This window comes from Populus nigra, chromosome 4 (assembly GCF_951802175.1).
Source record: "Populus nigra chromosome 4, ddPopNigr1.1, whole genome shotgun sequence".
NCBI lineage: Eukaryota > Viridiplantae > Streptophyta > Magnoliopsida > Malpighiales > Salicaceae > Populus > Populus nigra.
Window position 1 is genome coordinate 24,268,755 of NC_084855.1, and position 26,186 is coordinate 24,294,940.

General features: G+C 35.7%; 3 protein-coding genes across 5 annotated transcripts; 1 reads left to right on the forward strand and 2 right to left on the reverse strand.

The window, feature by feature from the left end:
- Nucleotides 1-3,234: 3,234 nt before the first annotated feature.
- On the forward strand, nucleotides 3,235-6,834 carry LOC133692961 (multiple C2 domain and transmembrane region protein 10). The gene has a single exon (XM_062114145.1). It carries the CDS (start codon nucleotides 3,624-3,626, stop codon nucleotides 6,699-6,701), a length of 3,078 nt encoding a protein of 1,025 aa, XP_061970129.1. The 5' UTR covers nucleotides 3,235-3,623; the 3' UTR covers nucleotides 6,702-6,834.
- Nucleotides 6,835-9,560: 2,726 nt separating this feature from the next.
- Nucleotides 9,561-16,185, reverse strand: LOC133692695 (uncharacterized). 3 transcript variants are annotated; one of them, XM_062113802.1, is made up of 14 exons: nucleotides 15,967-16,167; nucleotides 15,882-15,924; nucleotides 15,724-15,775; nucleotides 15,550-15,639; nucleotides 15,388-15,465; nucleotides 14,585-14,659; nucleotides 14,351-14,403; nucleotides 13,558-13,708; nucleotides 11,912-12,022; nucleotides 11,405-11,531; nucleotides 11,191-11,288; nucleotides 10,221-10,359; nucleotides 9,935-10,038; nucleotides 9,561-9,829 (listed from the first exon to the last, which is right to left on the reverse strand). In XM_062113802.1, exons 1-14 carry the CDS (start codon nucleotides 16,004-16,006, stop codon nucleotides 9,752-9,754), a joined length of 1,239 nt encoding a protein of 412 aa, XP_061969786.1. In that variant the 5' UTR covers nucleotides 16,007-16,167; the 3' UTR covers nucleotides 9,561-9,751. The 3 variants fall into 3 exon arrangements, with proteins under 3 accessions (XP_061969786.1, XP_061969788.1, XP_061969787.1); XM_062113804.1 differs by having other exon boundaries at nucleotides 15,882-16,185; XM_062113803.1 differs by having other exon boundaries at nucleotides 9,935-9,987; nucleotides 15,882-16,166.
- An 811-nt stretch (nucleotides 16,186-16,996) lies between these two features.
- Nucleotides 16,997-23,781, reverse strand: LOC133692339 (receptor-like serine/threonine-protein kinase ALE2). Its single transcript, XM_062113208.1, has 9 exons — nucleotides 23,271-23,781; nucleotides 20,652-20,735; nucleotides 20,365-20,478; nucleotides 20,175-20,282; nucleotides 19,729-20,097; nucleotides 19,382-19,642; nucleotides 18,659-19,048; nucleotides 18,211-18,451; nucleotides 16,997-17,962 (listed from the first exon to the last, which is right to left on the reverse strand). Exons 1-9 carry the CDS (start codon nucleotides 23,332-23,334, stop codon nucleotides 17,251-17,253), a joined length of 2,343 nt encoding a protein of 780 aa, XP_061969192.1. The 5' UTR covers nucleotides 23,335-23,781; the 3' UTR covers nucleotides 16,997-17,250.
- Between the last annotated feature and the right edge of the window lie 2,405 nt (nucleotides 23,782-26,186).

Below are 26,186 nucleotides of genomic sequence, written 5' to 3' on the forward strand. Positions count from 1 at the left end.
AACTGTCAAACTTGGAGTTTTTTTTTCCACTAAAATAATCAAATAACCAAACAATGCTTTTGTAATTTTTTTTATATATTTAAACCTGATCGAAGAATTGACCCGGACAAAGTCTTAAATCACAAGATAGGAAGGTCCATTTAAGATTTTTCTACAATAAATAAATTAATTAAAATAATATTATTTTAATAAAAAAATAAATCAATAAATTAATGGTCAACTTCTAAATTCAGCACCCTCATTTTTTTATTTAAAAATAAACTAATCATTATAAAATATTTTATTATCTAAGAAAAAATAAAAACCTGTTTAGATGTGCGGCTATAGTTGCTTTTCAAAAATATTTTTTATTTTTAAAAATTTATTTTTAAAATTAACATATCAAAACAATTCAAAATATATAAAAAATTAACTTTTAATAAAAAATAAAAAATATTAATTTTTTAAAAAATATAATTTAGATCGCATTTTCAAATATCCTCCTAGTTAAAAACAACTTACCGTTACCATCGAGAGATGAAAATATTCGGCCAACCGTGTTCGTTAATAAATAACGGACCCATCATCAATTAACTCTCACCTTTTCCTTTATGATTCATAGAAAACACCAAACAATAATTTTTAAATATTTTTCATTGACATGAGCGTGTAATTAATTTTTTTAAAAAAATATTTTTTAAGATAAAACATTTCCCTCGCCCCAAGCCTCGAAAATTCTGCTCGAGAAATGTACACAGCACTCGATGGGATAGGCTCCTCCTGCAGCAGGACAGGACAAGACAAAGAAGAGAGACATGCTTTGGCTTTGGCTTTGGCTTTGGCTTTGCTTCGGTAGAGTAGTTGGATGCTGCTTCGTGTAAACATTATTTTATCTTTATCTATCCTTGTCAGACAGGGAGGCCTCTGAAATCTACAGTAATGCGGGCTGGAGATTTCGAGCAGTGGCAGCCTTTTTGTGCCGTGCAATAGGATTACAGCAGGCACACCTCCCTGCACTGAGGGAATTTTTTAAAAAAATATTAACTTAATAATAGTTTTTTTTAATAAAATAACACGTTTTAAAACAACATATTCAAATAACATATTTTTACCTTTCACAATATTTACTAAATCATATTATTTCCAAGCTCGGAAATCACAATAATTTCACTATAAAATTTAAATGTCTCCTCATATTAATAAAATTAGTTTTATGGTTTGGATCATGATATAAATTTGAAGTGTCTATTTTGAAGTGCAACATTAACTAAATATCATAATTTATAACCTTAATATTTTAAATATAATATTTTGCTAAATTTTTTATTTTTATTATAGAATAAATTCATTATTTATTTTGATTTTGTATGTTGATTTTTTAATTTAACAACTGGTGTATTAGTCGAAATCACATATCGATATGGAGATAACACGAGTGAAGACTCAGGTCAGGATTAAAAATATTAACCTACAAGTTGATAAGTAAATTTTAGTTATGATTTTTTAAAAAATTCCAAGCATTTTCTTACAATAATGAAATTATTTTCATTTTTTTTTAAATCAAAGTAAAATTCAATCTGAATCAGGATTCAGCTATCATTAACCCATTAAATTTTACAAAGTCTTATAATTATACTATACAATGATAATATTCATATTCACACCGGAATTATCTACTTAAATAATGCATGCATAAAATTAATCAAGGGTATAAACATATGATGGCAAGATGACAATTCAAATAATTGAACAAATATATTGTGTACAAATTTCTTTTTTGTTTTTAAAAAACTAATCATAGGTTTGTTAGAGTCTTAAGGATCTGATTAATAACGTAATGAAATGTGATGGTTGGAAGTTGAAACTTTGTTTTATCTCAATTGTAATTTTAAAAATAAATAATTAATTAATATAAACTATAATTTTATTTATAAATATCATTAAAAACTCACTTTTAAAACTTTAATTATAAAGAAACTATAATTTACAGACACTAGCAAACCTAAAAAAAAAAAAAATGTTTTGCTAGGGTTGGTACTATGGTCTAGAATTTTCCTTATGGAGCATGCAGGAAAACAAAACGTCGCTCCTCAATGCTTGAATGCAATTTGTTTAGTGAATCGGTCTGCATTCGTTGGAGAACCAATTTGTTTAGTAAATCTATGAGTTAATTCAATCTCCCTAGCCCTAGCCCTAGCCCTAGCCCTAACCCTAGACCTAGCCCTAGCCCTGTGTCATCAGCAGTGGTAGCACCAATCCTCTCTCTTTGCTTGTTACTTGCATGTACTTTGTGTACATGTAATATAATTCAAAAGTTTCTCATCCTGGTTTAAAACAAACCAGTAGCTGTGATGGAATGAGTGGGGACCCTATAGGTGTTGCAAACAAGATGAAGGAGCTATGGCTTTCAAATTCCAGGCAGATAAGAGAGGAGAAGAGCCATTGCTTATTACATGGGACCATGTTACCTGCGTCGAAGAAACAGCAAAGGGACCAGACGTTGTCAAAAAGCCCCTAAGAAAATGTCTGGAAGAGACCATTAAAACCTCGGACTTCGAGATTCAGGGCAGCAAAAGTTGTGTTACCCTATGCCCCCCCTCCCAAAGTATTTTAAGAAAACACTGGATTCCCTGTAAAGATTCTGTCACTCCTTGCTAAACTTCCTTCCTTCCAAGGCAGACTTTACTCGAAACGCTTGAAAAAGCTACTGTTTCCACGCAGCAGGCCCCTAGGAATTAACTCTTATTACCATCAAATGTTTGTTTTATAATACCAATTTGCATATGCTTTTTCAAATAGGCACGCATGAGTTCTAATAAACAAATTTCATGTCATATTAATTTCGTGAAAGGCTCTTGATCCACTGTGACCCACTGTTCTTCAAAAATGTGCAAGGCATCATACTGGTGTTCTTAGTTAAAATTTGTTTTGAATTTGAGGACGTAAAGAAATTAAGAAAAGAAGAAGATTTTTTTTCTTCTCACCTTGTTCTTGTTGTTGTATAATGTAATAGCAACAACCAAAGTAATTAAACCTAACTCGGTTTAGAACTGTGTCATGAATTAATAAGCTAACCCGTATGAATTAAAATAATATTATTTCGAAAAAATATTTAAAAGAAATAAATACATTAAGGTCAACCAAGTTAAATTTAGTCAAATTACGATTTAGATTTATTTTTAAAACCGGCCAAAAATTTGTATAGTGCTTAACTAGAACGGAAACAAAGGACGTACGTAAAACATGGGGATTGACTTGAGAAGGGAGGTTTACACTTCGAACAAGCACTAGGAATGTTAGCACTTGCAGGTTCCATTATATCCACTCTGTCACAGCCATTGTTGGCTTTGATTGATCCATGATTAGTTCGTATATCAAACGATCTACAGTAGTGAAAACGTAGCACAACTCAAAACATTTTCCTTCCTTCACCAACTCAGCACTCGGACTCAGCAGTATTCTTTCTCTCACAAAACTGTCCACTACCTTGAACAAGAGCATATTTGTTGCCTGCCCTTCTGCATCCTCTCCTCCTTTTAGCTTTCCCTCCAGCCCTCGTGTTTGTCTCCATTGTCCTCTCTCTTTAGATTCTTCGTTTGTATTATTCTGTTTGCAAAGTCAAAAAAAGAACCAGCAGCAGCAGCATGGCCATGACCAGCAAAGAAAAGCTGGTGGTGGAGGTGGTAGCAGCTCACAACTTGATGCCAAAAGATGGAGAAGGCTCGTCATCACCTTTTGTGGAGGTGGAGTTTGAGAACCAAAGACTAAGAACTCAAGTCAAGTACAAAGACTTGAACCCTATATGGAATCAGAAGCTTGTGTTTCACATCAAAGATGTTGCAGATCTTTCTTACAGAGCTATAGAGGTTAATGTCTTCAATGAGAGGAGGTCAAGCAACAGCAGAAACTTTCTTGGTAAAGTTAGAGTTTCTGGTTCAAGTGTTGCTAAACAAGGTGAGGAGGTGGTGCAGTTGCACACTCTCGATAAAAGAAGCTTGTTTTCTCATATAAGAGGAGAGATAAGTTTAAAGCTTTATGTTTCTACAAGAGAGGAGGTTAAGGAAGTTGGGGGTTTTGGTAATGGAGAGGTGGTTTCTAGTACTCCTGGATCTTCTCATTCTTCAAAGAAGAACAAGAAGATACAGCAGCAGAATCCAGTTATATTGCAGCAACCGCAACAGTTGTCTCAAGAGGTCATCAACAATAACAAGCAAGCACAAGAGCAAGGCCAGAACAATATTAATGCAAAGCCTGTTGAGACGAACCCAGGTGGGATTAAACCTGTTGTAACCACTACTGCTCATGGTCCTGGTTCTCTTGTTTCTAGTTCTGGAGGGAGCATTGTAGGCCCTGCTGGAGGTGCTGGTCTTGGTGGGATTAGTGTGCACTCAAACGGGTCCAGTGAGTTCTCTCTTAAAGAGACAAGTCCACACCTTGGTGGGGGTCGTTTAAACAAAGATAAAACTAGTTCAACTTATGATCTTGTTGAGCTAATGCAGTATCTTTATGTTAGAATTGTTAAGGCTAAATATAATATGTTGTTTGGTGGTGGTGAAGTAGTGGCGGAGGTGAAGTTAGGGAACTATAGGGGGGTTACAAAGAAGGTAATCAGCTCAAGTAATGTGGAATGGGACCAAGTTTTTGCTTTCTCTAAAGATTGCATACAGTCATCAATGGTGGAGGTTTTTGTCAAACAAGGCAACAAAGATGATTACTTGGGCCGTGTTTGGTTTGATTTGAATGAAGTTCCTAGAAGGGTACCCCCTGACAGTCAATTAGCACCACAATGGTACAGAATGGAGGACAAGAAAGGGGACAAGTCAAAAGGTGGCGAGCTTATGGTGTCTATTTGGTTTGGGACTCAAGCTGATGAGGCCTTCGCCGAGGCTTGGCATTCAAAGGCAGCAAATGTGCATTTTGAGGGGCTTTGCTCGATCAAATCCAAGGTTTATCTATCACCTAAGCTGTGGTATCTACGGGTGGCTGTTATTGAAGCACAAGATATTGTTCCTGGGGAAAAGGGTCTGGGAATGATGAGGTTCCCAGAACTTTTTGTGAAAGTCCAGGTGGGCAACCAGATTCTGAGGACTAAAATAGCAGGGCCTAACCCCAACAGGAGTATGATCAATCCTTACTGGAGTGAGGAATTAATGTTTGTAGTTGCAGAGCCATTTGAGGATTTCTTGTTCCTTTCTGTCGAGGATCGTGTTGGACCGGGGCGAGAGGAGGCTGTAGGCAGAGTTATGCTTCCAGTGGCTGCGATTGAAAGGCGTCATGATGATAAACAAGTCGTTTCTAGGTGGTTCAATCTTGATAATCAATTTGGCAGTGCAGTTGAGTCAAAACTTCTGACGAGATTTGGGTCTAAAATTCACCTCAGGCTGTCTCTAGATGGGGGCTACCATGTGCTAGATGAGAGCACAATGTATAGCAGCGATGTTAGGCCAACTGCAAAACAGCTATGGAAGCCTCACATTGGTGTTCTTGAGATGGGAATTTTGGGTGCAACAGGGCTGATGCCAACAAAACTCAAGGAAGGGAAAAGGGAGTCCATAGATGCTTACTGTGTTGCAAAGTATGGTCAGAAATGGGTGAGAACACGCACGGTTGTTGATAGTTTCACACCCAAATGGAACGAGCAGTACACTTGGGAAGTGTTTGATCCTTGCACAGTCATCACTGTTGGGGTTTTTGATAACTGTCGTACAGACAAGAACGTGTTTAACAATGCCGGTGCTCGTGATTCTCGTATTGGGAAAGTTAGAGTTCGGTTATCAACCCTTGAGTCAGACAGGGTTTACACACATTCTTATCCTCTCCTTATGCTTCACACTACTGGTGTCAAGAAGATGGGTGAGCTTCATTTAGCTGTTAGGTTTTCTTGTGCGAACATGGCTAATATGTTGCACATGTACACACTGCCACTGCTGCCACAGATGCATTATGTGCAACCATTGAGTGTGAACCAACTGGATGCCATGAGGTATCAAGCAATGAATGTGGTGGCATCACGGCTTAGTCGAGCAGAGCCACCACTGGGGCGAGAAGTGGTGGAGTACATGCTTGATCACGATTCTCATATGTGGAGCATGAGAAGAAGCAAGGCTAACTTCGCTAGACTAATAAGTGTACTCTCTGTTCTTGTTGCCATGGCTCGGTGGGTGGAGTCGATGCGCAATTGGCACAAGCCAGTCTACTCAACCTTGTTTGTTTTAGCGTTCCTCTTGTGGGTTGCAATGCCTGAGCTCATTATCCCTTCCCTGCTGCTCTACATGGCATTTGTGGGACTATGGCGATACAGGACACGACCACGTCACCCACCCCACATGGATACGAAGCTTTCTCATGTTGTGAGTGTTTACTCCGATGAACTGGATGAAGAATTTGACTCTTTTCCAACAAGCCGAAGTGCCGAGACAGTCAGGATGAGGTATGATAGGCTGAGGAGTGTGGCAGGGAGGATTCAAACTGTGGTTGGTGATATGGCTTCTCAAGGTGAACGTTTCCAGGCATTGCTAGGTTGGAGAGACCCAAGAGCCACCTTCTTGTTCGTGGTTATGTGCCTGTTCGCGGCTGTTGGGTTCTATGCTGTGCCAATCAGGGTTGTGGTGGCTCTGTGGGGGCTGTATGTGATGAGGCCACCCAAATTCAGGAACAAGTTGCCTCCGAGGGCTTTAAGTTTCTTCAGAAGGTTGCCTACAAAGGCTGATAGTTTGTTGTAGGCTGCAAGGAGTTCATGTCTTTATGTGTAGGGTATAGCTGATTCGCTGGGATAGACTTTTGAACATATGTGATATCCTATTTGTTTTTGTCTAGTCATCGTGCTGTAATGTGTGGAACCTCAAATGCCTGCCTGTTTTGGAAGCTTGTTCGTTTAGGTGGCCATTTGTTTACACTTCTCCTTTTCTACCATAACTATCGGATAACCGAGTTACCAATGAGTTACTGGGTCTACTGTGTCACTTTGACAATCAATATCAAGTTTATTAGATCCGTTGTAAAAAACTAAAATATAAAAAACAAAGTAATGTTTATGAACCGAAAAAAAAAGAAAGAATAAAGAATAAAAATTTTACAGTTAAAAAAACAAGAAGCAGAAAATATCTCAGTAGGTTACTGTCATCTTCAATATTTTATTTATAGAAGGAAACAAACATTTCAGAAAAATAAAACACTAAAGAAACGTACCAGTTATGTTCTCCTTTATAAAAGAGTTGTATAACAAGCTAGTCTAATCCTAGATAAGCTTAAACAAATGAATTTAAAGAAACATCCTAATCTAGATAATGCTATCAGCTAACAGATAGATAGCAATGCAGTAGATTTCTACTAAGTAATTCAGTTCCAGCTTTGGTACCAAACTTCAACACTCCTCCTTAGTTCCAAAGCTACACATTCCAATTTTTCCCTTAAGATCTTCAAACATGTTTCCTGTTTCTAGTTCAATTGCTGCTTTGAATTTAACAAACTTAGCAAACACATAAAATTTTGATTTCAAAAAGTAAATCCCGCAAAATCTACTATAATCATCAACAAATAGAAGAAAATACTTTGAACCATTCAATGATTCATTATGCATCGACCCACACACATCTGTGTATACAAGCTGGAGTTTTGACAGTGCTCTGAATGCATTGTCAGGAAAAACAACTCTAGTTTGTTTTCCTAACTGACAGGCTTCACAAATACTCTTTTGTTCATGTATATCTAGTAAACCGTGAGTCATCTGCAGGTCATCCATTCTCTTTAAAGTTGCATAATTGAAGTGCCCTAACCGTTTGTGCCAAAGAACAGATTCATTGTCTTCACAAGTGTTAGCACTCAAACATACTTCTTTCCAATCAACATTAAAATTTCTGTTTATCATTTTAGCAAAAAGCAATAACACTCCTTTTTATCTTTGATATCACATACTCCATCATTAAAAAATATTGAGTAACCGGATTCAATTAATTGTCTCACACTAACTAGATTATGATTAATCTTAGGTACATAAAGCATATTTTTCAGAGTTTTTGTACCTGACATTGTTTCTACTTCAATTGCTCCTTTTCCTTCAACCTTCACATAGTCTCCATTGTCAATTCTGCCTCTAGATAGATAGCTTTTATCCAAATCTTTGAATAAGCTCATATCTGTAGTCATGTGATTAGTGCAGCCATTATCAATAAGCAATGATGAGTCGTTTGCCTTGGTTGTGTTACACATCTCCTGTATTGTAGCCATGAATAAAAGATCTTTCTCCACTTCTGAATTCTCGGCTACTTGAGCTTGTTTTATAGTTTCTACTTTGTTTTTGCAGAATCTTTGGATATGACCAAATTGCTTGCAATTTCGGCATTGTGCATTCTTGAGCCAACATCAGGCTTCAAGATGATTTGTTTTCTAACAAAATTTGCAAGCAGGAAAATGTTCTTTCTTCTCTTTTCCTTCAATGAAGATGTTGTTACTGTTCTGTTGCCAGTTATTAGATTGACAACCTCTCCCTTTTTCTCCTTTTTCTTCTTAATTGTTTCTGTAAAAAGTCTTAGCCCGACTCTTCTTCTTGTAAACTGCAACAAGAGCTCCTTCACTTGTTTTTTCTTGTCTATAAGCTTGTTTTTGCTCCACAGCTTGCAATGCATTTACCAGTTCTTGCAGACTCATTTCTGAGAAATCTTTAGAATCTTCTAAAGAGCAAATTTTATGTTCAAATTTCTCTGGTAGACTTACCAGAACTTTCTCTACTATTCTTGAATCTGGAAAATCTTCTCCTAAAAGTCTCATTTGATTCACAAGTTTTGAAATTTGAGAAGAGAAGTTTTTGATGGTATCGGTTTCTCTCATCTTCAGTCCTTCAAATTGCCTTCTGAGATTTAAAACTTGCATCTTCCTTGACTTGTCATCACCATGAAATTCTGCTTTTAATTTATCCCACGTTTCTTCATTGAAAAATTTCATCTGTGCAATTGTAGGATTGTTTCCTAGTAGAGTGGGTTGCCTATCACTCTCCACTATCTCCCACAAGTCAAAAGCTTTGAGATATGTTTCTATTTTTACAGCCCACACACCATAATTCTGCCATGTGAACACTAATGTTTTTGCTGGAAAATTTGCAGAATCCATTGCTTAGAAAAAAACTCACTTAATCTCTTATGTTTCACTCACAAACCCTTCAAAATAGAAAGCTTTGATTTAACCTTACTATTCTCTCGTGTTTTCACTCACAAACCCTTCAAAGATCAGAGAAGCTCTGATACCAATTGTTGTAAAAAACTAAAATATAAAGAACACTAATGTTTATAAATTGAGAAAAAAAATAAAAAAACAAAAAACAAAGAACAAAGACTTTACAGTTGAAAGAACAAGGAGCAGAAAATATCTCAGTAGATTACTGTCATCCCCAATGTTTTATTTATAAAAGGAAACAAACATTTCAGAAAAATAAAACACTAAAGAAACGTACCAGTTATGTTCTCCTTTATCAAAAGAGTTGTATAACAAGTTAGTCTAATCCTAGATAAGCTTAAACAAATAAATTTAAAGAAACATCCTAATCTAGATAATACTATCAGCTAACAGATAGATAGCAATGCAATAAATTACTACTAAGTAATCTTGTTCCAGCTTTCGTACCAAACTTCAACAAGATCAACAGGTCTTTGAGCATTAATTGTAGTCCTGATGTTAAGGAATGAAAGCTTCGACATGGAACGTTGCCATGATTCAAGTTGATTACAATTTAATATAAAGGATAATGACATATGGTGTGCACAATATGAGAGCTCTAATGTCAAAAGGCTGCCAAGCGTGGATCTGTGCGGTGCGGGAGACCAGTTCGAGCTCCCAAGGCCCTACAGCCAGCAGCTGCCTGCAATCAACTCCACGTTAAAATAACCTGTTGAATGAACCCCAACCACACAAAGGGTTTGTGGGGGGAGAGGGAGATGTTAGGTTAAAAAAAATGTGAGCGTACCACTTGAGAAGCGAATGGTAGCATCTTCTCCGGAGGCATGTTGGCGCAGATAGCTAGGAGAAAAACAAGTGAACATAGATGAGTTCCAATGTTGTTCTCGATCCCTGGTGTCAGGTGAATTTCATAATCTAATATTGGTAAAACTGCTTTTGGTTCACCTAGAATCTAATACAAGCATATAATCCACAACAGGGATATTAAATAAGACAATGATCCGTGGAAGACCAACATTAAAACACAACAACCTCAAAGTGCACACACAATCACGGTCACCAGTTACACCTACCATAAAGAACAGCACCAATAAAAGCATCTCCAGCACCAGTCGTATCAACAAGTTCTGGTGGTGGTATCTTCTCAGCTGTTCCCACAAACAACCTCCCATTCACTGTCCCTATACCATCTGCTCTTATCTTTGTCAGTGGCTGGAAGGAAAAGATGTGAAGTGATTAGCCCAATGAGAATTCATTGTGTTAACGTCATAGTAACTTTAATCTGAAATTAAACAGGTACATCAAAATGAAATTATAATTTCATTCGGTGATCAAGTAAACAAATCACAAATATAACCACTGTAGCATCCTCCTAAAAAGCTCCAAATAACATCAAGCTGTTCAACAAAGGCTCAGAAACATGCAGTATAACCTTCAAACATTCATTCATGTTGACCATCCAAAGAGCACAAATTTGAAACTTCATGAATAAATAGGGCAAATTGGGCAGAAAATTGCTCCAAATAGTGAAATCACGTTGGAAGATGCCAAGAGGGCATCGTCGTCAACAACCATATACAGGATACCTATATGGGATAAAGGGTATTCCATTCTTGAAAATAACCATTAATCTGAGCATGCTTTTATTGAATGACCACCAGCATAAAAATGTTTTCATCCCCTGTGATAGAGTAAACCTAAAAGACGTCCTTGAAAGTAGCTAGGCCTTTCTACTACATGACAATCGCAAAGACATTTTTATTAAACATATTATTTCCCAGTAACAGTGGCACTTTAGAACCACCATGGTGAATCAAAAAGGAAAGTTACAATCTCTCCCATTGCTCTAAATTAAATGCCAGAAAGATGCACTGAATGTGCCTGATGTGGGCTTCTTTTTTCTTAATTAATGATTTCATACTTGAAGAGAAAAGGGAGTTCATGTAGCCCTTCACTTGAGATTGTTGCTGCAGACTGATCAAGCTCAGTAATATGGAAAGACAGTCAATTTTGAGTTCAGTAAGATATAAAATTATAAATTACTGATGCATAACATGTTGGGATGGCTATGTTATCATCCTTTCTCTGTTTCAGTGACTCCAACAAGCTATCTACATCCTTTTCTTCTGATGCAGGAGCCTCTAAAAAACAAAACAAAAGGCAAGTTCACAAAGCAAATAAATAACGTTTAGTTCTAAAAGAGTGTTGCTGTCACAGCACTTTGTCTTTTACATTGTGAAACTAAGTGTACACTCACCTTCTGTGCTTCTCTCAAGCATGACACATCCATCTTCACCCAAGGTCACAATCACAAATTTGATTTTCGGCAATCTCAGAAGCATGGAAACAAGTGCACTTGAAATAGATGGCGCCTCTGTCCATGCCTGCCATAAGACCAATTCAGGTGTTCAAAATAGATTACCTGAGAAGCTTTCTCTGCAAAAAGCATATATGTATTGTTGATTGGTACATATCATAGGGCTTTATAAAAACAAGATAAAACTCAACATGCAAAAGATGAATAAAAGAAGTCATGAGAGTACTGCAAATTCAAATCAACTTTCAACAACCTGCATGCTTCCAAGCTAATGAGAATTTTTTCTTAAATGTTCACCACCTGATAAAATGCTAAAACATCATAAGCCCCTTTCTGAAGGGGGAGGAGGAAGAGTGGAGATGCATTAGTGACAGTACATCCCCAATATGTCTATAATCTTTCGCAGTGCGAATCAAATGTTATTCAATCAAAGAATATTCAACTTACCAGTGGAAATTTTGATGAGCATACAGCATAACTAGCCAACGGCAGAAGATCGTCCAGCCCTTCTCTCTTTCTTTCCACATCAATCAAAATGGGTATATTTTTGCGAACTGTCTGCACTGGAAGAACCAAATACATGATGTTGACCTCCCAGTAGTTGCTGTTAGATGATTATTTTTTCCTTGATAAAAAGCAAGGGTAACAAAACAAAGGAGGGATATGTGCAGGTATAGCTGTATATGAAAGAACACATTCGCATGAAACAAATTGGGCAAGTGAGAATATAAGCTTAATATGGTGCTACAGGGCAGCCTTATAACCTGTATACAAGGAAATACTTAGTTATAGGATTATACTAGATTGCTTTTCCGACTAGGTTTGGCAACAAATGAGCCAAGCCATTCAAGAGTTACTCAAAGCTTGGCTTGCTAAGGGCTCGGCTCGAACTTGTTTGTCAATCCATGATGAGTTTATATGTTAAAGCTCACTATATAAATGAACCAGACTTGAGCTTAGCAAAGTTCAGCTAATTAAGGTTCGTGAGTCAACTCACTTAGGTTCATGAATTAGGCTTATCAGCAAACTTGTTTAAAAGCTTGCAAATGAGTTCATTTATAAGATTGAGAAAATTTGAAAGAATAAAGAACTTGTATAAGATTTCATAAAATAAACTAATTTAACACGTAACCAAAAATGTTCTTTTTATGAACAAAATTTAATAAGAAACTTAGCGGTTATATACGTGTGCGTTACATGGAGTTAAAAAAATTATAAATATAAGACTTTTTACGATATCTCAATTGTATGATATTTTCATATTCCAAAGTTTAATCCTAGCCTGTTTATAGGCTCATTAAGCAGCTTAAACAAATCGAGTTCAAGACAAGCCTAAACTAAGCCTGAGCCTGACAAATTTTAAATGAGCCAAGCTTGAACCTAGCTAAAATTAGACAAGTGGTGCTCGAGCACATCAAAGCTCAGCTCGGCTCATATACAGTCCTACAGCTAGGTCATATGATCCACTTCCTTGAATGTTTAAAATGAAAAAAACAAAGGGATGCATATTAAGAAAATGAAAGTTCCCAAATTGAAGTGGTCAATAACACAAGCAACAAAGGGGAAGGACCTCCCCTGAGTGCACAAATGGAAAAGGCACAAGTATGTTAGATCCACCAAAAGGAGTTGAGAGAATAGTTTATACTTTATAGTGGCTTCTGATGATAACATCACCTAGACTAATTTGGTCATTCATGCTTTAATCACAGCATAACATTTCAAAAGAACATGGCAAGTGCAAACAGATTTGTCATGATAAGCCTTTGGCAACCCAATGGATTATAACTATCATGGAACAGGGAAGAAGAGGAAGAACAGGAAGGTGCACTACTGAATTTATTTGACACCGTTAAGTAGATTTTACATGGTTAAAAAGGTAAGGCAAGATATGCTATTAAAACATTTAGAAGACAAATATTGGCCAGGTGATGAAGATGCTTGGCAACCTTTTTCATAATCAATATAAAAGAAATAAACATACGAACCACATTCTATTTTTAATTTCTAACTTGTTAATGAGATGACCCTAATATAAGGTCAAGCACAAGCAGTAAGCACTAAAACAACTAGAGGTAACAAACGATAACGTTTACCTCTTGTGCAGTCACTAAGGCAGTTTCATGTAACCTTCCATCAAGATAAACAAGTCTTGCTCCATCCAATGCAGATAAAAGGCTTGACCGGGAAAGTTCATCTGGTATCATGGGAGGATATCCCGGAGTATGAATACAGGTACGGGTTTTCCTGAATATCAGATAGAAAAATTACCTGGAGCTATAAAAATTTTGAAACCAAGTTTTCAACTATTTGTTTATGGTCAAACATGATACCCAAGTGAATTAAAAAAATTAGCTAATTAAACCATAGTGTTGATCCAATCATAACACACCAATGTCAAAGCACTGGCAAGGGAGACAATCTGTTTAGCCAAGATTCCTAATGCTGCAGTGATACTGGGATTATTTGTGAGAGAAAAGAAACGGTCTATGTATCTCCAAAGATCTAAATGGATAAGTTTCCAAGGAGAAAGAAAATAGATGTAATGTTGTGACAGAATTATACATGCAATTAACACAAATACAGCCCACTAAATCTTCCGTGTGGTTCTTTCTTTCTTTCATTTTTTTTTTTCTTCGGAAGAGCACACACCTTTTTTTCAACTCCAATCATGTCCTGAGCCATGATCACAATATGAATCCCAAAGATCAGTTTTTTTCTTTCCCTTTTAAAGTCCTAAGGATTACGAACAAAAGAGATAGCTACTCAAACACAATCCTCAAACCTTATAAATAAAACACCCTGTCCATTAGTAAACACACTATTTACATAATGAATAATGAATCAAGTGTGAAAGCAGAGAATGGAGTATTCAAGCAAAGCCCTTACGTTTCATTGTCAACAATAATATATGTAGATGGTGAATTTCCCTCCTTGGAAACCTAAAACAAGACCAATTGAGTCAACATATAACAGAAGATGTTCATAGCCGAATGCCAAAAAGGAAATTAAGAAGAGCTTAACCATAAAACATAGCAATCTAATACCACACATAGAATGCAGGTTAGCAACGCATCAAAATGAATGAATGCTTGAGATATACTATATCTTGTATAGTCTCACCACGAAAAAAGAAGTATCAACACCATCGGATTCTAGCTCCTCCAAAACTCCCCTGCCTTGAATATCATCAGCAACCTAGTCAATTTCAAAATGCACAAAATTATTTTTCTTAAAAGTAAAACAAATCCAGAATTGCCTTGAGAAAAGGAGAACAAAAAAGTTTAAAAATAGCCCCTCCATCCCGGTTTCTGTTCCTCCATTAATTTTCGTTTTTTTTTTTTGTGTTTCTAGACTATCACCTGAGATCAAAATTAACTGACGAGTCTATTTAGGGGTGATCATTTTCGGTTCGATTCGGTTTTTATTAAAAAAAATAACCATTTCGAATTAAAAAAACGAACCGAAACCGGTTCAAACTGACTGGTTTTGGTTTTTTTAGGACAATAACCAGTTCAAACCGGTTTGGCTCGGTTTTCTTTGGCTCGGTTTTTTCCGGTTCGGCTCGGTTTTTCTTCCTGTTTTTTCGGTTTGGGTTCGGTTCTTTCAATTTTAGACTTATAAAACTGAAACTGAACTGAACCGGTCGGTTTTTTCAAAATTTTAATCGGTTTAATCGAGTTTTTTTCACGGTTCGGTTTTTCTAGTTATTTTTTTTCCAGTTTAATCAGTTTTTTAATTTTTTTCTCACCACTGCTCTATTTTCTACCAAAAAAACAGTTCAAGAACTCAAATAAAAAAATTAAAATTTAGGGGTTAAGTTCATTTTGACCCAGGGTAATTTTGGGTCATTTAGCCTTAAAACAAATCCTTAATTGCTTTGAAAAAAGGGGAGATATTGATAGGGAAAAAGTTAAAGGTGGTACCTTGGAAATGAGCCTGGGATTCAAACCTAAACGAGCAGCACATGTTAACGCATTCCCCGCATTTCCACCTCCTTGCACCTGACAGGCAAACCAACTGTATTATTATTTATTATAATAAATAACAAAAATAAAAAACAAAGTGAGAGAGGGAAAGAGGGAGACCTTCAAGCTAGTGCTTCGGATCTTGTCGTCAGGTTTAGGAAAAGAAGCGACGGTCGCCAGGAAATCCACCCCTGCCGCTCCGCATCCTAACTGCCAAAAATAATCACTTATATTTAAATAAATGCACAATCAATTATTAGAAAAGATTGACAGTGGAGAGAGAGAGGAACTGACTACGATGCGGTGCTCAGGAAGCGAGTCCATCTCCGATGACGTAATTTTCACTCTGAAACGTGAGAAATCCAATCCTTTCGACTTTTAAGTTTTAATTCAACACAATTTAATTTAAAAAAAATATTATTATTATAGCAATGTGTTAGAGTGGAGCTGACCTGGTGGCCGTGGCAGTGGTTGGTGGTGGTGGAGAGAGGATACGAGAGGAGGAGGAAGGGTGGCGTAAATAAGAGAAGCGGGGGGGAGAGGTGAGAGAAGGAGGATATGTTGACAGCGAGAGCATCTTTTCTTTTATTAGATGACACGGATGAGACTTCTTCACCACTGACCGATGAGTGACGCTAATCAAACGAGGCAGGCCAACTGCTGTTGAGAATTGATAGAGAGAGGATTTCAGTGGCCTACGAGAGCCAATACTCTCAGCCAGCCATGGCTTGGCTGTACTGTTTCTGGATGGGTTAATAAGCTTTTAGAGGTCCCTTTACTTTTGTAATTCTTTTAATTTGACACTCAATCAATGAAGCTTCTTAATATGGCTCTCATACTTTTTTAATTATTATTTAAATAAATTCTTCTGTCAAAATAAGACCTTAAATGCTAGGTTGGTTTAACAAGCGGGATCCAGTGCTCACTCTATCTTTTTCTAAGCAGCTTTAAGTCACTCTAAGATGTCTGTCCATATTTTATTCAATTATAAAAATGCTATGAAAATTAATTTGTTCATGCAACTTATTTAAAGAATGGAGGTTTAGTAGGAGGGCTATATTAAAAGATCTAATTGATGAGGACCACATTAGAAGGATTATGTTAGTAGAAGGATGATTTAATAGATTATTATCCGGTTTTTAAATTTAAACTGAAAGCGGTTTGAAATTGCACAAATAGTATTTTAAAAAAAAAATATTTTTTTTAAAATTTAATTTATTTTTATATTTTTAACTTGTTGTTTTAATATGTTAATATTAAAAATAATTTTTAAAAAATAAAAAATATTATTTTAATATATTTCCAAATAAAAACTACTTTAAAAATACATTCTAGAATTAATTATACCCACCATCTTAAACAACTTAACTTGAGAAATCATCAAAATCTAGTCCGGTGTAAATAAAAAAAGATATTTTGTCAAAATAATAATATTTAAATTAAAAATTGATAAATTTACCTTATCAACCCATGGACGAGCAGGATAAAACCTTGTATAGGTCTTATAAGTATGTTTACACGGCGGCAGGTTATTTGAGAATTTTGTCGTGGGAGCAGAGCCAAGTCATTCGGTAACTGGTACAGCATTGGACCGTAATAACAATTAAATGGATATACAATACAAGGAGTATTATTCTTACATCTCCAACTTTTGTGTAGTATGAATCAGGATTTTCAAAATCAGAAGAAAGGGTCTCTCTTATCTCTCCAGACATGGAAACCCCTTGAATACCAAACACCTAAACTACATCATTCGACCGTTAAACTGAAATCTACTGGTCCTCCTGAACTGTACACTTCAAAAAGTCTTAAAAGAAAACCTCAAACCCAGTATCCATCATTCCGAAAACGCCGTGACAGGAGCCCCCAGTGTTCGCTCACGCTGCCCCTTAATCTATAGAAGGCTGGTTTACTTCTTACAGTTCTCAAGGGGCCGGAACGGTTCATGTGTCTAATTGGCAAAGACAGGTGATCCCCAGCTAAACTTGAAGCTGAAAACGGTCTGCTTTCCATCTCTTCAAGTGGACCGGAACTGTAATCCATCGTAATGAAGGATGAGGCCTGCCCATAAGTTAACCGAGGGGATGTCCCGCCAGCATTCCACCAGCTACTGTCCGACGGAACAAGATCACATTTGAAGTCAGATTCCAGAACAGAGGACTCCTTTTGACTGCAGTAGTCTCCACAAGTCTCATCTGTGTCATTGTATATCAGTTTCAGAGCCTGGACAACTTCACCCATGAATGGCCTATTAGTCACCTCTGAGTGAACACACATGGCAGCAATGGCTGCCACTTTAGCCATGTCATCAAAGTCATAGCTTCCTGCCAAGGAAGGATCCACCAACTGCTCCAATCCTTCTCTAGTAGTTAGCAGCGGGCGTGCCCAAGTCACTAAATTTTCCTGTCCCGGAGGTTGGGACATATCCACAGGTTTTCTTCCAGACAGAAGCTCAAGCAGCACAACCCCATAACTGTAGACATCACTCTTTACAAGTAAATGTCCTGTCATTGCATATTCAGGGGCAACATACCTACAAACCAAAAATTTATGAGAGATAACAAGGGACTAAAGTAATATCTGAATAACTGTCAGTGCTATGTAAAGAACAAAATAAAAGAAACATCAGCCAACATAACTCATACAGACTTTCATGGATAGTTAAGAATTCACCAACCCCGATAAGAAATAGTAAAATAAATACAGTTCAACATGACTGGTGATGACAAATAAATCTGTTAATTATGGAGTACTAAAAACTGGTGAGGCAAGCATAATTACCCAAAAGTTCCCATGACCCTAGTAGATATATGATGACTTCCTTCCGTTGCTTCCCTCGCCAAGCCAAAATCAGAGACCTTGGGGGTGAAGTCATCTTCTAGTAAAACATTACTAGCCTTAAAATCTCGATGAATTACACGAGGGTTAGAATCTTCGTGAAGATAGGCCAATCCCCTAGCTGCTCCAAGGGCAATCTTCAACCGTGCATCCCAGTCAAGAGGTCCCTTATTCTTGTCAACACCTTAAACATCAATAAATGGGGCATTGAACAAGAAACTTCATTTTACCTTCTCATTTCAGGGAAAATAAAATCACTTGCAAGACAATTGAATGAATATTACCAAATGAGAGGCTCCATGTCATCAGGAGGTATCCAGGACAAAATACAGAATGCACATGGTGCAACTAAAAACAGAAAAAAATAAGACAAAGGCGATGAGGAAAATACCATGCAAGTGCGATTCCACACTACCATTCCGAATAAGTTCATACACCAAGCAGCGTGTGCGCCCTTCAATACATATGCCAATAAGTTTCACAAGGTTTCGATGATGCAATCGACTTAACATTTCAACTTCAGCGACAAATTCACGGTCTCCATTCTGATTGTCCCTTGTAAGCAGCTTAAAAGCAACTTCAGTTCCATCTTCGATACTCCCGCGGTAAACACGTCCAAATCCTCCTTCACCTAAAATCCTCTTTGAACTGAACTTGTCTGTTGCCTTCTCAAGCTCAGCGAATGAAAAGGTTTTGACGGAGAGCATACAAGTAGCCATGTTGGACATGAGGGACATTGGTGTTGAGCTTGCAATGCTGCTTGACAAGAAAGACCCAATGCCTGCAGTACATGTAGCAATCCAGTAATAATTAACTAAGGCATGGACTAATCTTATTTAATAATAATTATTTAAAGATGATACAAAATAAGTACAATAAAACACAGCTACTAAAACTGTATGCTCTATTCCAAAAGAGAATTGCAGAATGATGTTAAAAGATTTTGATAGCATGCATTTCTGTAAACTTTCCCGCTTGTATTCTCCAATAGAAACTATAGTAGAAGCTGCAACATAACAGGATTGACATTCAAAAGTGGAGATATAAAAGCATAAATATTACATGACACTTTGACCAAATAGATTTGTAACAGAATGAATATAAAGGGACATACCAGATCTTTTATTTATAGAGGATCTACATGCCGGACCAACAGCACTTGATGGTCTTCCAGACTTCCTCCATTTCACAACAACAGCAATTGCCCCAATGCAAACCACTAAAACCACAAATGCTGACAGAGCAATGGTGGTGATGGTTCTAAGATTCATCCTCTGGGTCTTGCTCACAAAATTAGCAGTAATGGGGAGATCTCCTGCACTTCCACTAGGACCACTCCCCGTGTAGTTTGGATATGGTGGTGAAGAAGGAATCCCTGGTAGACTCTTAGGAGTTAGGTCATAACCATTATAATTATATATGTAATGCCACAAAGATTTACAAGAGAATCGAGATTATTACCTGGATAACTAATGTATATTACTTCATAATTACCAAAAAGAGTTATATTTAAAGGCATTTTGTTTTTCCAAAATCTATCATATGTAAGTATTGCAGTAGTATTATCAAACTTCTCTCCAAGTGGAACCAAGTTGATATCCACGACAGTTTTCCCCTGATTCTGACTGTCAGCACTTGCACCCATTATTATCACTTGACTCTGTTCCAGATACGTGCCTGCTGCAACTTCACTCTCTAGCTCTCTCATTACAGGAAAAACAGCATATGGAGCCACATCTAGGAGAAGTCTAACTTTCATAGGATAAACACAGCCACAAGGTGAGCCAGAGAGAGATGCAGTGAGTGGCTCTGTGCATATTTGATCACAGCCTGCCAGAAAATCTTTTGTCAACATAAAAGCAAAAGCATCTCAAAAAGAACTAAAAACTTTAGATGACAAATTTTACTTTGCTCTTCTGAAGGGAATGGAGCAGTCACTACAGGTTTCACATGGCGATGATGATGACCACCATGATGTCTTGGTAAGGGTGCACTGCTAGGAACAGGGGGGAGAGCTGAAAAAAGAAAAGGCAGTATTAGTGAAATTCTAACAGCAGTGCCAAGGCAAGTTGGTGAGAAATTGAGAGCAAATGGTACCTTGATGCACCAAAGAAGTTGCAGGTGAGAGGATAGGGCCCAAAGAAGGCTTAACCACGTGATTTCGAGATGGCCGTGGTCGAGCAAATGACACTTTCATTGCAGCTGACATTCCTGTAACCAGTAGGTTGCATGTTATCCATAGTCAGCAATAATGCACAGCTAATCACAAACAGTTAAAGATTGGTATATATGATATAAAAAAAGATGACCAGCAGACAACAGTGCCTTAATTTATTATCATTGAATTTTTCCATTACAGCGTGACATTGGCCTTTGCAGCTTACCATGTCTCACAAAAATGTCTTTCACAGATAATGGCCAGCTTGGTTGCAAAGAAGGAGACAAATACATATGAAGTAATGGATGTCCTGAAAAGGATAGAGAGCAGATAAGTCGGTTTTCTTGAATGAAGCAATGTTGCAAGACCCTTAGTGATAAATAATACAAGGAATCTAACAAAAAAAAATCATATGCAAATAATTGATATCTAACATGTCATAACTGTGAAAGGATGAATGGAATGGATAAGAAAACAATTAATGAATAATAGAAAAGTCAAGCAAAAGAAAAACAAACTCGATAATAAAGTGAATGTATCTCACAAAACTAGGCATGGGCATCCCAATTAAGCAGGTCAGAAAAAAAGAATTTCGAAAAAGTATAAACAATGGAAATTTTTTTGTTCACGTTCACCAAATTAAAACTGATTTTGTTAGGGTGATTTAAATAAAGCATCTGAAGTCTACTGAATTCCATCAGTGAAACAAAATAAGATGATTTTATTTATGCAAAGAAACTTGGCCACTTAATGTGTTCTCAATATGGAGTAGTTCCTCATCATTATACATCTCCTTTATATGTTAAAATGCATTGAGATTATCATAATAAATTCAAGATTTTAAGAATTTGACAATTCATAATCAAGACTAGAACCTTAAAACAAGGAGACACATCATGCTTAGAGTGTAAATCCAGCTGTAAACATAGTGGATATATATTTGTAAATAAGATGTTTCCTTTCATGTGAAAAGAAAACCAGTGGCTAGGAGAATTTGTAAAAGTGATAGTGCCTAAAACAATTACTTGATGAATCAACATTGTCAAATTTACAAAGAACATATCTTATTCAATCCCAAGACTTAGGTAATCAATTTCTTAAGCAAGTGAATGCCTTTTCAGCATAAAAAGATTTCCATGTATAGTTTCTTTTGATTTTTAGCATATAAACATCTCCCACCATACCTATTTCCTCAGGTTTATTGCATCATTCTCAATTTCTATGGGTGTGTGTTAAAATTTAAGCTATCCTTCAGCACACAATGAATGTACATTATACTTGACAGAAAATGCATTTCCAAATTCTATCTGCCCCTTTAAAAAAAAAATTCTTAGTTCTCCAGAAAGAAGGTATAGAAACCAGTGAGATCATGCTAATCTCTTAATACATACAGCAAACTTGACAACCACGCTATCAAAAAACTGGCAAGATCATTTTAACCTACTAAACAGCAAATATCCAGATTAACAGCCCAAAACTAATTGCTCTCCTAAAGCCTAAAAAAAAACAGGCTAAAGTTAAAGTCATTGCTTGATTTCACAAAAAGTACAGTCAATTAATAGATGCCAACCTAGAATTTTCCTTCTCCCTGGTTCTCAGATAAAGTGAACGTTCATAGGCAGCGGGCATAGGCATCATGATTTAGAGGATCAGAAAAAACCACAGAGAATCCAATAAAGAATCATAAAAAGTGAATAATTTCTTCACATTGCCAAAAAGTAAAACTGATGTTAATGTACTTTTAACAAAAGCATTAGGAATGAGATTTGAATTTCTAAAGAGTTCCTTAAAAAAATGAGATGATTTCCTTTGACGAAATGAATCTCGGTCACTTTGTCTAGAGTAGTTCCTCATCATTATACATCTCCTTTATACATAAAATAAAATTTTGAAATTTTGGTGTTAAAATTGAGACTTAAGAAGGAAAAAATTGGGGATTCATATTTTGTAATTAAGACAAGAAACTTCAAACAAATAGACATATCAAACTTACAGCATACATCCTACTATATCAGACTGTTTACCCTCACAAAAAACAAAAAGAAAGAAACAAAGGAAGTAAGATATGCAAGACCATGAGCAATGTGCATCAGGAGGAGGGATACCTTTTAGAACCTTGATATTATACTTTATTTATTAGCATCATTGAGCTTACAATGAAGGCCATATCTTATCTATCTGACATCACAAGACTTAGTTCATCAATTTGTAAAAACAATTGCCATGTATGCTTTCTTTCAATTTTAGCAAATAAACATCACACATTGTGTCTATTTCCTGAGATTTTTAGAATCATTGTCAATTTTATCCCCGCATATCAAAACCCAATCCCATTCAAGGACATGGCGTGGATAAATGTTCGAATTCTGCAATTCTTCTACATGTGCTTCCAAAATTCTGTCAACTCCATAAAAAATGTCCTGAATCTCAAGACAGAAGGTGCAGAAATCAAATCCGTGAGATCGTTTCTACCTAAAGAGGCAGAAACATGAATGCAAAACCATGACACTTTCATAAGAAATAAAAAACAATCGCTCCAATTACCCGCAGAAAAATCACGTAATTTAATGTCTTGAAACTACTGATCGTTAATTAGAAAAAAACAAGCACATTAGCAATGCTAAAGTTTGTGCTAAACAGCAATTCACCACAATTAACACCACATTAAACTCTTAGAAGCGTCAAAGCTAAACAGGCAAGGAAAAGGAGACTCTTCGCTTGCTTTCGTAAAAATGCAAGCAAAATTAACCAGAAAAACCGGCGGTCTCTAGCTCAATCAAGCTGAAATAGCTATAAAAATGTAAAGAAAGCGTTAAATTAAGAAGCACGAGCAAGAAACGGTTACCTAAACAAGTAAAAACAAAGCTAGACAAGCAAAGAACAAGCAGCGATGTCGCCAAGGTATGCATCTTGACTCAAACCAAAATCCAGAATCCGAGCAAAAGCATTGTCAAAACCGACGACCTTGAAGCTTGCCGGAGATCCAAGGGATGTTCGAGGAGCTCCGGCTGAGCTCACAGTCGCGTTCAGTGTCAAGCATTGTTCATTGAGAGAGTAAACGGTCAGTCAAAATCAAAACCCTAGGAGAGAGAAAAATCAAGACAGCGTGAGTGTGGTGTGGGGTTGCAGATCCATAAAATGCGGTAAAGATCTAGAAAAACAAGTGGATTTGTATAGATACTCTCGCATACGTATAAATTTATGGCGGAGAGAGTATAGCGGCTTGTGTTGGAGAAGGAATAATGGAGGGATTGAGAGTGCAGAGAATTAGAGGGGGGGGGGGGGGGGGGGGAGTGAGAGAGAGAGAGAGAGAGAGAGAGTTTGTTGAAACAGAGAGAGTGGAGAAGGAGGGAGCTTTAATTGCGAGAGTGTCGCACAGTGTTATTTGTTGTTGGTGCTGCTCTTTCAAAGGGAGGGTTAATAAGCTCAAAAGTCCTTATATTTTTTGTAATTTTCTTAATGTAGTCCTCTATCAATTAATTTTTTAATGTGATCCTTTTACTTATTCTTTGGCACTCAAATAAATCCATATGGAAAAATCCACATGTTAAATCCTCATTTGGCCTTATAAGGGTACCTTGCTTGGTATTGTTGTGTAATTTGTTTTCAAATATTATTTTTTTTGAAATATATTAAAATAATATTTTTTTATTTTTAAAAATTTATTTTTAATATCAACAAATTAAAATAATTTAAAAATATAAAAATAATAATTTAAAAAAAAAACAAAATCCAATGCAATTCAAGACAAAAACTTTAAAAATTAATTTTTTTCCGCTTGAAAAGCAAACAAACACGTAGACAAACTTGTTTATTCATATTCTCTTTTATTCCAGGATTAAAAATGCTTAGATTTCTTATCAGTATTAAAGCTCAATTATAGAATAGTGATAAAGTTGTATCAATTAATCATCAAAACTAAAATAGCAATATTTATCATAATTTTATAATTGTCTATAATGTGAATAGACAACTCAAACCAAGTTAATTATGAATTAGGAGAGAGAAAATAAACAGTGGGTCCAAATCTATATGTTAAATGCTTAATTGGCCCGGCAAGTGAGATCCATTCCTCATCTTTTCTCTTCCAATTAATGACTGGACTGGTTTGAGGTCTCCATTCATGCTATATCTAAACTATACAATAATAATAATAAAGTTTCATTAATTTATTATTAAAATTGTCGTATTGATATTTATTATTGAATTATAGTGTGAACAAACAATTCAAACTAATTTAGTGGTGTTTGGGAGTATGGTAGTAATTATTTTTTGAGATATTTTTCACTTGGAAATGAATAAAAATAATACTTTTTCATTTTAAAAAAATTATTTTTGACATCAACACATCAAAATGATAAAAAATTAAAAAAATAATATTTTTTAAAAAAACACTGTTCAAAATGTAATTCTAAACAGTCCAGATTAAAAACCAAAAAGTGAGCAATAAGTCCTACTTATTAGGCCAACTCAACAATTAACATGTGGATTTGAGCACAAGGACTCATGAGAGGACAATAGAAGTGTCATATTGATAAAAGACTTATGTGAGCACAGTAAAAGTGTCATATTGATAAAAATAATTTATAATTGATCATATTAAGATAATTACAGAAGTAGATGTACTTTTAAGCTTATTAACCCGGATAAAAAAATACACTAGCTTTTGGAAAAGAGATGATTAACGTGTTTGAAAATATGGTCGAGATTGATTTCTAAAGTGTTTTTTGTTTTGAGATATATCAAAATAATATTTTTTTATTTTTTTATATCAACACATCAAAACGATAAAAAAAACACCAAAAAAATATTTTAAAGGTTAAAGAAAATTAAAAAAATAAAAAGCACAATCTAACCATACAAACAAACATTATCATGTTTGGATTTAGAAGTGTGGTGTGGACGTCAGGTCTAAACGATGGTATTTCATCAACGTCAGTTTTTGAAAATAAAATATTGTTTACCTGTTCATAAAAAACACCAACGACTAGGGTGAAGCTTGTTATATTTGTTAGGAAGGGCTTTCTTATTAATGGGTTAGCTGATTTGACTTGCTTGTTGCTGATGGATGGTCCGATTCAGAAATGGTTTGTGTTTTTTAAGGGGAAAAATATTATGCGATGATAAAATTTCTCGTAATGTTTGTGAAAAAGTTGACGAGGTTGATCATGTATATGTCTCGATACATTATCTATCATAAAATCAATCTATTACATGTATTAATGCTTGTATAATCAATAATTACTTATGTTAGAGTTTGTATTGAAAATGATGAGTTGTTATAAGCATGTGTTTGACATCATGGTGCAAAGTGTTTTTTAAAAAGTATTTTTTGTTTAAATATTATTAAAAAAAATTGACATCAACACATTAAAGCCATAAAAAATAGTAAAAAATATTAATTTGATGTTTTTTCAAACCAAATACACTTTTAAAACGCATCCAAACATAAAAACAAATTATGCTTAAATAAATTACCTACACGCCAAATTGAAAAAAAAAATCATCTCTCTAGTTCTTTTTTCTCTCATCTCTAATTAATTGTGATTGTATACCTCAAATTGAATTCATGGTTTCTATAGATAATTTAGTTATTCTTAACTTAAAACAAGTTGTAACGATATCATATCTTTTAATGTTATGGTATAAAAACTTCTTGTTTTAATGTCATGGTATAAAAACTTAACTCGTAATAAGCTCTCAAACCATCCAAGAATGATTCAAGTTGAAGTTGTTTTAGTCTAGTGTTTCGAGTCAATTT